This window comes from Melanotaenia boesemani, chromosome 20 (assembly GCF_017639745.1).
Source record: "Melanotaenia boesemani isolate fMelBoe1 chromosome 20, fMelBoe1.pri, whole genome shotgun sequence".
Lineage (NCBI taxonomy): Eukaryota > Metazoa > Chordata > Actinopteri > Atheriniformes > Melanotaeniidae > Melanotaenia > Melanotaenia boesemani.
This window is the reverse complement of record NC_055701.1, coordinates 586,749-599,421: the sequence shown is the minus strand read 5'-3', so window position 1 is coordinate 599,421 and position 12,673 is coordinate 586,749. Positions and strand designations below refer to the sequence as shown.

General features: G+C 46.0%; 1 protein-coding gene across 1 annotated transcript in view; it reads right to left on the bottom strand.

The window, feature by feature from the left end:
- Nucleotides 1-12,673, bottom strand: part of atp10d (ATPase phospholipid transporting 10D) — a 57,827-nt gene that overhangs the window by 28,050 nt on the left and 17,104 nt on the right. Inside the window, 4 exon segments of the mRNA XM_041972341.1 lie at nucleotides 3,937-4,068; nucleotides 5,045-5,148; nucleotides 7,442-7,527; nucleotides 9,956-10,160. Coding sequence (XP_041828275.1) covers nucleotides 3,937-4,068; nucleotides 5,045-5,148; nucleotides 7,442-7,527; nucleotides 9,956-10,160 — 527 coding nt within the window.

Genomic DNA, 12,673 nt, shown 5'->3' with positions numbered 1-12,673 from the left:
AGGGTCCAGAATAGGGTCCAGAATAGGGTCCAGAACAGGGTACAGACCAGAGTTGAGAACAGGGTCCAGACCAGAGTACAGACCAGAGTCCAGACAGGAGTGTAGACCAGAGTCCAGACCAGAGTTGAGAACAGAGTCCAGACCAGAGTCCAGAACAGAGTCCAGAACATGGTCCAGACCAGAGTCAAGAACAGGGTCCAGAAAAGAGTCCAGAACAGGGTCCAGACTGGAGTGTAGACCAGAGTCCAGACCAGAGTTGAAACCAGAGTCCACACCACAGTCCAGAACAGGGTCCAGAACAGAGTCTAGAACAGGGTCCAGAATAGGGTCCAGACCAGAGTCTAGACCAGAGTAAAGAACAGGGTCCAGAATAGGGTCTAGAACAGGGTCCAGACCAGAGTCGAGAACAGGGTCCAGACTAGAGTACAGACCAGAGTCCAGACTGGAGTGTAGACCAGAGTTGAGAACAGAGTCCAGACCAGAGTCCAGAACAGAGTCCAGACCAGAGGCCAGAACATGACCAGACCAGAGTCCAGACCAGAGTCCAGAACAGAGTCCAGACCAGGGTCTAGAACAGGGTCCAGGCAAGACTCCAGACCAGAGTCCAGAGCAGGGTCCAGAACAGATTCCAGAACAAGATCCTGACCAGAGTCTAGAACAGAGTTCAGACCGGAGTCCAGAACAGGTTCCAGAACAGGGTCCAGACCAGAGTCCAGACCAGGGTCCAGAACTAGGAGCCAGACAAGAGTCTAGACCACAGTCCAGACCAGAGTCCAGAACAGAGTCCAGACCAGAGTCTAGACCAGAGTCCAGCCACAGGTCCAGGTCTAAGTCTAGGCTTATAATTGCCAGGTCCAGATTCATGTTCAGGTCCTGGTCCTGGGACATTTTAGGACCAGGGGCGTCATTTGTAAAGCTGGCGTAGGAACAAAAACCAGCGTAGGCCAGTTCTAGTCAATTTCTGGGATTGATAAAAACCAAACTTGACGGGAAAACGTTCCTTCCTCTACAGCTACTCTGACCCAGGCGTACGCACAAAATCTAGAAAAACGGGAACCGGCGACACCAACATTCCAGAATAAAACCAAGGAAATTATGTGAAATGTGACATTTGTACACAATCCACTATTACCTTCCACACCACATGTTAGATATTAAAGCTGTTTGTAGAAATAAAGACACATTCCATATTAATCCTCCTAAGAGCCACACTCGGGAAAACCAGGATTTCCAGGAAAAAGGGAGATGATGTTAATAAGAAGCTCAACCACTAAAACATTTTCTGTCATTGTGAAACAAAACTTCATGTTATAAAACCCATCCAGATAAATAAGGAGCCAGTCTGCTGCCAGCATGTAGCAGCCAGTGTGGAAAGTAGCTTTGGTCCTTCAGTCCAGCAGAGCGGGACCAGACTGGAGGCTGGAGGTCTAGAAGTGATGCTACGCTAACGAAACACACAAGAGGAGGATTTCCTTTATTTATTCTTACACAATGTTTTTATTGTTGTCCTCATTTCGTCCACACGTTCTTTATTTCCTACAACTCCTTGCCCACCTGGTTAATAGCGGTGATGGTGTCCCTCTGCCCCGCCCACCCAGCTGGAACCCTGCCCACCCACAGCTGGAAAACCCAGGAACTAGAAAGAAATATTATTTAACACTAAATAAACTGCTACCAGTCTCAAATTATCTGTACATGTTTATTTTATACATTAAAACCAAAGACCACATTACCGGCATCATTACTGTCATCTAGCAGCTTTTCTCCACAACGATCTACTGTGGGCTGCAGCGTCTTACTGAAGGTCCCACCTGGAAGGTGTTACTGTTTTACCCTGTGGGAATCGAACTTCCATCTCCCGCATGGTAGACGGATGTTCTACCGACTGAGACATCCATCCGTACGTTCAGATGTCTCTGGTGTTTCTTCCTTCTTCCTGTGATGACAGAGTCTCCACCTGCTGCCACTATTCTGTCTTTCTGACACCAGTAACGTCCAAGCCGTGTCCACCAGGTAACATTTTCACCTTTTCCAACGTGGTCCATCAGGATCTCTGTCTCACACCCCAAAATATTCCACTTCTTCCCTCTTTTTCCCTCCCGAGCCGTCATGGAAATGAAGTGATGAATATATATTACAGGCGTCCACCTGACCATTTATAGCCATCATGTGGGCGGGGCAAGGTGTCCCTCACCTGCGCCGCTTTAGAGTTGGTTCTGGTTTATAAACGGTAACAGGTGGAGGACGTGCAGCATTTCAGACGCCGCCTGAAGTTTGCTTTGCTACGTAGTTTATAAATGAGGCTCCTGGTCTGGAAGTTTTTCCTGATCAGTTCCAGGTGTGAAACTTGTTCCAGGTAACTCGTAGTTAAATAAATGTTATGATAGTATGAGCAGGGCCTGGAGACTTTTCTCAGGTTAACAGGTCCATATGTATGTTTCAAGTTTCTTGTGATACGTGTGTTACCTGTTATAAATCAAAATTAGTCGGTGCCTCCGCTTGTTAATATGTAACTCGAAAATAAAAAAATCTAAACCAGGCAACTTAAGAATAAAGACACGTTATTCGAATAGAAACAAATTTTAGTAAAATAAAATCAAGATCAAGGTTTTTTCACACTCTAATAAAAGATGGAAAAATAATTAAATTATGCTCTCAAACACGTTGTGTTCTTATTCAAAGATAAAATAATATTAAATAACACTATAAAATAATACCAGCCTTTTGGGCTTTTTTCAAATCTGTCCTCAAATTAACCCAAATACGTGCAGGCCTGGAGCGGCGCTTGGGAACGTCTAAAACCAGAAGACCCGTTCACTTGCAAGCAAGCAAAAAATAATGCAGCACATGCCAACAGTTCTGGTTACTGACGCCTCTTTAGTCAGCTGAACCCTCAGGAGCTGCAACAGCTTGATGAGGGATGAGAGGGCGTCTACTGGGTTTTCAGACTTCGGTAGGTGTGGATCTCCATGTGGCGTACGCTGTCGGCCAGAACTCTGACTCTCTACGCTCCACACCAAGTCCAAGGAACGTCTCCCGGGCCTCTCCTTCCGCCAGAGTGACCATGTCCTACACCGTCCTCCCGCTTACACATGAACGACCTTTCTGTTTCTGGGTAGATGAACCAGACTATCGGTTCAAGACTTAAATGAAGGAACAAGAACATTTTATAAACTTTAATGTAATTTATTCTCTTTTCTGCTTGCTGTCGTCTAACTTTTCCAGATTGTAGCTTCTTTGTTCAGGATAGCACACAAACAGGAAGATGGACAGGACATCGGCTTGTCTTTTACCCAGGGGACGACACGATTAGCCTCAGCTACATGTCCGTTAGCAACAGGCTAACGTGAAGTGTCTGGTCCCGGGACACAGTAATGTTAAACCCCTGCAGTTTGCTCCATTTAGTAACGCATTACCTTCATTTTCCATTAATAAACATATTCAAAATCAGAGGAGCCCGCCATGAATAGACCTGGAAACCGTACGAAACTAAAATTCTATAAACATCCCACCGACAAAGTGCCGCTAACAGCTGAGAGTCTGACAGCTTCCTGGTATCTGGTCTGATGGCAGCGACACGTTTAGCCATCAGACCAGGTTCAGGGTCAGCAGCAGTCTGGAAAATACGATCCCATTTTGGGAACGTGGACTGGAACAACATGGATGGACCACTGCTCTTTCATGTGAAAAGCCAGCTGTAGACCTGAGCCCTGTAGACCCGAGCCCAGTAGACGTACGCCGGCTTTCTTTATCTTTTGCCGCCCACAAACATCACCGACATGCAGGTCATGTGATCAGTGACGAACACTGAAAATTGTCTATAGACCAGAAGTTTGATAAAACTTTATAGGTAAAGTCAACATTTCTATTACAGAAGTGGACAGTTCTACAACAGGAAGTTGAACCTGATTGGCTGATGAAGATCAGAGTACCCACCTACAGCAGCAGAGAGACACATGACGATGAGGAGGAAGACGCACCAGAGGACGTCGGTGTTGAGACGTCTCTCCAGACGGCTGCGCTTGTATCTCGGCCCGCTGTTGTTCATCATGGCCTTCGTCTCGTGACCTGTGCAGAGAAACAGACGCTCTTCACACAAAGTCTGGAGGACATCAGGAGGACTGGTGTCCTGCTCAGGAGAGGGACACAGACGTCTCCTGGATTCACGTCTCCTTTCCAGCCTAATAGCCTGCAGCTGACCCGACACCATGGAAACGGTGAGGACAGTCCTGGTGGACGGGGGACGGTTCGTCCATCTGCACATCACCTCATAAAGATTACAAATACTGAATTTCACGTTTAATAAAACTTCAGCTCCCACTAAGTCAGGTCACCGTGTAAACTGTAAATAAAACCAGAATTTCAACAGATTTGATCCCCAGATAACCAGCAGGTCAGAGGACGAAACAGACGTTTCACCATGAGATGAAAACATGAGCTGATAGTGAATCTGGTGGAAAAAGTTGGAACAGGAGCAACAAAAGGCTGGAAAAGTACCTGGTACAAACCAGAAACACCTGGAGGAGCATTGGACAACTAAAAAGGTTACCTGGCAACAGGTCAGTAACATAACTGGGTATAAAAGGAGCATTTCAGAGAGGCAGAGTCTCTCAGACAGACAGATGGACAGAGCTTCACCAATCTGAGACAAACTGGATCTAAAACTGGAACAATTTCTGAAAAATGTTCCTCAGACTTTGATCCTCCATCTATAGTGTAGAATATCATTCAGAGAAGCTGTCAGAGAATCGGGAGGAATCTCTGTGCACCACAACATCTGCTCCCATCCAGACAACGTCTCTTTCAGGGAAGGCCTTGCAGATTTCAGCAAGACGATGCTGAACCACATCCTGCATCCATCACAGCAGCATGGCTCCACAGGAGAGGAAAACCTTTCCTTCCGGTTTTATTTCTAACAGCGCTCCAACTTTCTGCAACTGGAGCTGCAGATCAAGTCTGAATTTAACCAGTTTTTGGATTCAAGTGAAAGTTTAGACGTGGGAGCATGTTCAGTAACTTTGCTCCTCTAAACATTTCCTCTCACCAGCGTAGACCACGATGCCGACCACCGTCTCCGTGTTCCTGATGGTGCAGCTTCTCAGCAGCAGGTTGCTGCTGTGGACACCCACTCGAACCCCGGAGTGTTCCCTGGAACACACAATGGTGAGAAGGTTGCTCTGGAGGCCCAGGAGCATCGCTGAGACAGCAGCACAGCACTTAGACGATGGGTAATCATTGTCAAATTAAAATGTAGATTGCTAAATATAATTCCTTTTTAACTGGTTTTCCTTCATGGTTTACCCTCCGCTTGTTGGGGCTCTAGTCTATTTTTAACAGAACACACATCCAGAACACGTCAAATTCAGCAGTTCAGAAAAGGGCAGACAGGAAATCTGATAGCAGTGTGGTAATTTTCAAAATAAAAGCCCCCGTGCAGATGTGCGTTGCTGAACCATGTAAACATTAGGTCATTAACTGTCCGGGTGTCCCTGTGTTTATCTTTTTCCATCACGCATGGATGAGACATGATCTTGCAGATCCAGCTAGGCGGACCGCATTCTGACCCCCCCCCCCCCCATCTTCCAGTCTTTTAATTCCTGACTAACTCTCAATCCCCCACTTCTATACTTCCAAAGCTGTTCAGCTGCGTACCGCGTTCACACCCACATTTCAGCGACAACTCTGCCCTGAAAGTACCCGGATGCTGCCCTAACTTCAGCCAAAGATCCAGTGTGAAACGATGGACACTAAGCACACTAAACAGGCGCCATCTTGATGACGTAGCGGAGGGGGAGGGGCTTTCGACCGGTTTTCCAGAGCTGAATAATGGCGGCCACCGTCTCAGTATGTAAAAATGAAGTTATTCCATCATCATTCTAACGTAAACGGCAGCATGCTACCGATCTATCTCTGACCACATGATGATCCTGATCGTTTGTTGGGGGCTGCTGTTTTACCGACTCAGCAGAGTTAGCACATGGTAATGTTAGCAGCTTTTTAGCCGGTTTCACGGATGTAGATCGACTGCATATGTTAGTGATGATGAATGTTTTAGGTTCTGTATGTTTATTGATCGTTGTTGAACCTCCTGGTTCAGCCTTGGTGTCTCTGGCGTAAACGAAGCGATCCTTGATCTGAAAACTGATTCTGGGGCACTGCTGGTTAGAGAACCGGCCTGGTTCCATGGTACTGCTGAGTAAGCCTTAACTAGCTTGTAGTTAGCTATAAGCTAGCTGTTAGCGAGCTGTTAACTAGCTTTTAGTTAGATATAAGCTAGCTGTTAGCGAGCTGTTAATTAGCTTTTAGTTAGTTATTAGCTAGCTGTTAGTGAGCTGTTAATTAGGTTATACTTAGCTATAAACTAGCTGTTAGCGAGCTGTAAACTAGCTTTTAGTTAGCTGTGAGCTAGCTGTTAGTTAGCTGTTAACTAGCTTTTAGTTAGCTATAAGCTAGCTGTTAGCGAGCTGAAAACTAGCTTTTAGTTAGATATAAGCTAGCTGTTAGCGAGCTGTTAATTAGCTTTTAGTTAGTTATTAGCTAGCTGTTAGTGAGCTGTTAATTAGGTTATACTTAGCTATAAACTAGCTGTTAGCGAGCTGTAAACTAGCTTTTAGTTAGCTATGAGCTAGCTGTTAGTTAGCTGTTAACTAGCTTTTAGTTAGCTATAAGCTAGCTGTTAGCGAGCTGTTAACTAGCTTTTAGTTAGTTATTAGCTAGCTGTTAGTGAGCTGTTAATTAGGTTTTAATTACCTATAAACTAGCTGTTAGCGAGCTGTAAACTAGCTTTTAGTTAGCTATGAGCTAGCTGTTAGTGAGCTGTTAACTAGCTTTTGGTTAGCTATATGCTAGCTGTTACTGAGCTGTTAACTAGCTTTTAGTTAGCTATTAGCTAGCTGTTAGCGAGCAGTTAGCAAACTGTTAGCAAGCTGTTACTTCATCAAATCAAAAATTCAAGACAGAGATGCCAGCGTGGCTGTCTAACCAATGAGAGAGCTGGTTACATTCCAGGAGCAGCTGTGATTGGTTGAACTTGGTTTTCACTGCTCAAGGCCCTGAAGTGTCTCAGCAGCTAAACGGAGGGTAAACCATGAAGGAAAACCAGTTAAAAAGGATTTAAAATGCAGGGGGAAGGAAATGGAAATGGAAAAGGGAATGACCTTTTCAAATGTTTAAAGGTATTTATAACAAGATTTATGAATTTGAAAAAATTATTTCAATGAGCAATTCCTCTCTAATATTTCAATTTAAAACGAGTAATTAGACACACTGATTTCTTTTCTATGAATTAATTGTTAAATTATATTTAGCAATCTACATTTTAATTTGGTGTTAATTACTCATTGTCTAAGTGCTGTGCTGCTGTCTCAGCAACGCTCTTGGGCCTCCGTAGCTTACAGCACACCTGGGAGGCGTTAATGACTGATGGATAAAACAAACTCACATGTAACCTCTGAACCTGCTGAGGTCATTGTTGGGGTTCTCGCACTCAATCCGGCTGTGGAAGCTCTCAGGGGTGAACTCTTCTCCCTAGAAAACGTCAAAACCAGGACTGATCAGAGTCCTGAGCAGGATGTGATGATTACAGATTTTCTACGGTTATTATCAAAGAAAAATTTACGATTTTACGATTATCAAGATCATTATGTGTAAATTAATTTCCCAAGACTATGAACATGTAAAACCACATCAACCCTCCCTCTGGGTTTTCAAGTTTTATTTATTTCTGTCTTCTGTAGCCAACAGAACCCAGTAATAGAAGACGAGAAGCTGAATCTGCTCCACTGTGCAGAATAAATACATCCTGCAGACAAGACCTCTACCAGTACCTCTGCCTTGACCAGGACCTCTTCCTGGACCTCTACCTGGACCAAGACCTCTACTAGTCCTCAACCTGGAACAGGACCTATATCTGGACCAAGACCTCTCCCTGGACCAGGACCTCTACCTGGACTTCTGCCTGGACCAGGACCTCTACCTGCATTAGAACCTCTACCTGGACCAGAACGTCGGCCTGCACCAGGACCTCTACCTAGACCAGGACCTCTACCTGCACTAGGACCTCTACCAGCACTAGGACCTCTACCAGCACTAGAACATCTACCTGGACCAGAACTGCTATCTGGACCTCTGCCTGCACCAGGACCTCTACCTGCACTAGGACCTCTATCAGCACTAGGCCATCTACAAGACCAGGACCTCTACCTGGACCAGAACCGCTACCTGGACCTCTGCCTGGACCAGGACCTCTACCTGGACCTGGAGCACTACCTGGACCAGGAACTCTGCCTGGACCAGGACCTCTACCTGGTCCGTTACCTGGACCTCTGCCTGGACCAAGACCTCTACCTGGACCTCTACCTGGACCAGGACCTCTACCTGGACCAGGACTTCTACCTGGACCAAGACCATTACCTGGACCTTTACCTGGACTAGGACCTCTACCTGGACCAGGACTTCTACCTGGACCTCTGCCTTGACCAGGACCTCTACCTGAACTAGGACCTCTACAAGGGCCAAGACCTCTTCCAGGACCTCTACCTGAACCAGGACCTCTACCTGCACTAGGACTCTACCAGCACTAGGACATCTACAAGGACCAGGACCTCTACCTGGGCCAGAAACTCCGCCTGGACCAGGACCTCTACCTGGTCCGTTACCTGGACCTCTGCCTGGACCAAGACCTCTACCTGGACCACAACTGCTATCTGGATCTCTGCCTGCACCAGGACCCCTTCCTGGACCTCTACCTGGACCAGGACCCCTTCCTGGACCAGGACCTCTACTAGTCCTCAACCTGGACCAGGACCTATACCTGGACCAAGACATCTACCTGGACCAGGACCCCTTCCTGGACCTCTACCTCTACCTAGACCAGGACCTCTACCTGGACTAGGACCTCTACCTGCAGTAGGACCTCTACCAGCACTAGTACCTCGACCAGCCCTAGGACCTCTACCTGGACCAGGACCTCTCCCTGGACCAGAACTACTATCTGGACCTCTGCCTGCACCAGGACCTCTACCTGCACTAGGACATCTACCAGCACTAGGCCATCTACAAGGGTCAGGACCTCTACTTTGACCAGGACCTCTACCTGGACCTCTGCCTTGACCAGGACCGCTACCTGAACAAGGACCTCTACCTGGACCAGGACCTCTACCTTGACCTCTACCTGGACCAGGACCCCTTCCTGGACCTCTACCTGGACCAGGACCTCTACTTGTCCTCAACCTGGACCAGGACCTATACCTGGACCAAGACATCTACCTGGACCAGGACCCCTTCCTGGACCTCTACCTGCACTAGGACCTCTACCAGCACTAGGACCTCTACCAGCACTAGGACCTCTACCTGGACCAGGACCTTTACCTGGACCAGAACTGCTGTCTGGACCTTTGCCTGCACCAGGACCTCTACCTGAGCTAGCACCTCTACCAGCACTAGGCCATTTACAAGGGCCAGGACCTCTACCTGGACCAGGACCGCTAGATGGATGTCTGCCTGGTCCAGGACCTCTACCTGAACCAGGACCTCTATCTGCACTAGGACCTCTACCAGCACTAGGACATCTACAAGGACCAGGACCTCTGCCTGGACCAGGACCTCTACCTGGACCAGGACCTCTACCTGGACCAGGACCTCTACCTGCACTAGGACCTCTACCTGGACGAGGACCTCTACCTGGACCAGTGGAAATAAACTATGACTGGGTTTTGATGACGTCAGCAGACAAAAATAAATGAAAGCTGAAGACCTGGAAGTTTTACATGTTTTACATGATAATAATCTGATTATTTCTGGGATATAATTGGACCAGAACATCTGGAATCCTGATGTTCTCAGTCTGGTTGGCCTCGAAACGTCTTATCAGGACATTTCAGTTTGTCCACCCTGAATCAGCTGAGTTTCAGAAGCATGTGGACCAGCTATGATCAGCCAGTCTGATGCCGCGTACCTGCAGGGGGAGGTCTGAAACCACCTGTCTCTGTTTCAGGTTGGTCTCCCCATCCAGGTTGGCAGTTTCGATGTAACAGACCCCACGAGGGTCCGAGGAGAACAGCAGAAGCAGGTCGGCCGGGATGATTTCATTACAGGACAAACGGACAAAGTCCCCGACCCGGACGTCCTTCCAGCACCGGTCCATGTAGGATTTCTGAGTCCTGTAGGACACCATGAAGACAGACACCATCGTCAACAAGTTGGACAGAGCAGACTTTTACAGAGACGACACCGGGTCCAGCATCAACCCCAGTTCCCAGTAAGTCAGGTCACTGTGTAAAAGAAACCAGAATCCCATCAGGTCAGATTTTATCCTGAGCAGCAGATAACCAGCAGGCCAGAGGACGAAACAGAGACGTTTCACCATGACATGAAAATATGAGCTGATCGTGAATCTGATGAAAAAAGTTGGAACAGGAGCAACAAAAGGCTGGAAAAGTACCTGGTACAAACCAGAAACACCTGGAGGAGCATTGGACAACTAACCAGGTTACCTGGCAACAGGTCAGTAACATGACTGGGTATAAAAGGAGCATTTCAGAGAGGCGGAGTCTCTCAGACAGAAAGATGGACAGAGCTTCACCAATCTGAGACAAACTGGATCTAAAACTGTGGAAAAATTTCAGAAAAATGTTCCTCAGATTTTGAAGATCCTCTGAGAGACACTGAGAGACCATTTAAAGGCCTTTGCAGGTGTTTTGAGTTAATTAACTGATTGCAGTGAGGCACCAGGTGTCATCAATATTTAACCTTTCCACAATAGTCTAATTTTCTGAGACACACAATTTGGGGTTTTCATTAGTTGTCAGTTATAATAATCAAAATGAAAAGAAATAAACATCTGACATATGTCAGTCTGTGAGGAATGAATGTCTACATCTACCGAAATAAATCAACTTTTTCTTCATATTCTAAGTTTATGACAAGCACCTGTAGTAGTATGTGTGAGAGTATAGTGGTGTACACGAAAGTATAGTAGTGTGTAGGGCTGCACAATTATGGGAAAAATGATAATCAAGATTATTTTGAGATCTCGATTATTTTACATGATTAGAGAAAGAGAGAGAGTGTTTGGGGGGGGGTGTCAGTCTGACATTTAAGGCTTGTCTGCCTGCAGTCCAGACCTTTCACCAGTGCACAACATCTGGAGCATCTTGGAAACAGAAATCCAGCATCCAAGGTCCAGGACTGTAGAGCAGCTAGAATCCTGCATCAGACCAGAATGGGACAACATTCCTCTCCTAAAACTCCAGAAACTTGTCTCCCCACTTCCCAGATGTTTCCAGACATGTTAGAAGAAGAGATTCTACACCATGCAGAACACCACCCTGGAACTACTTTTTCCACCATGCTGAACATCACCCTGGAACTACTTTTTACACCGTGCTGAACATCACCCTGGAACTACTTTTTACACCGTGCTGAACACCACCCTGGAACTACTTTTTACACCGTGCTGAACATCACCCTGGAACTACTTTTTACACCGTGCTGAACATCACCCTGGAACTACTTTTTACACCGTGCTGAACATCACCCTGGAACTACTTTTTACACCGTGCTGAACATCACCCTGGAACTACTTTTCACACCATGCTGAACATCACCCTGGAACTACTTTTTACACCATGCTGAACATCACCCTGGAACTACTTTTTACACCGTGCTGAACATCACCCTGGAACTACTTTTTACACCGTGCTGAACATCACCCTGGAACTACTTTTACACCGTGCTGAACATCACCCTGGAACTACTTTTTACACCATGCTGAACATCACCCTGGAACTACTTTTTACACCGTGCTGAACATCACCCTAGAACTACTTTTTACACCGTGCTGAACAACACCCTAGAACTACTTTTTAAACCGTGCTGAACATCGCCCTGGAACTACTTTTTACACCGTGCTGATCACCCTAGAACTACTTTTTACACCATGCTGAACATCACCCTGGAACTACTTTTTACACCATGCTGAACATCACCCTGGAACTACTTTTTACACCGTGCTGAACATCACCCTAGAACTACTTTTTACACCATGGTGAACACCACCCTGGAACTACTTTTTACACCATGCTGAACATCACCCTGGAACTACTTTTTACACCATGATGAACATCACCCTGGAACTACTTTTTACACCATGCTGAACATCACCCTGGAACTACTTTTCCAGACGTGTTGCTGCCATCAGATTCACTATCAGCTCATATTTTCCATCAGAAACCTTCCAGATTTATGAGCTGAACTTGCAACAAACAGGATTTCTGCAACAAACTGAAACATGATGGATATTTATTGTTATTGTTATTGTGATTGTGATTTATTGTGTTATTGTGCGAACTGTCTGCATTTTAAGTGATTTAAAACATGTTCTACCTAACATTAGCTCATGCTAATGTTAGCTAACATCAACTAACATTTGCTTTAGCTAACATTAGCTTATTAATGCTAATTAATGCTAATGGTACCATTAGCTAATGATAGCTAACATAACATTAGTGTTAACTATTGCTAATGTTAGCTAATGCTAAGGTGTAATTGTAAATGGTAATACTGGTATTATTGTTAAGCTGTCATTATTGATACGTGGATATAATCTGCTGTGTATTTTCCTGTCAGAGCTCAGTTTCTTTCAGTCTGAGGTCAGATGTTCATCACCCACACC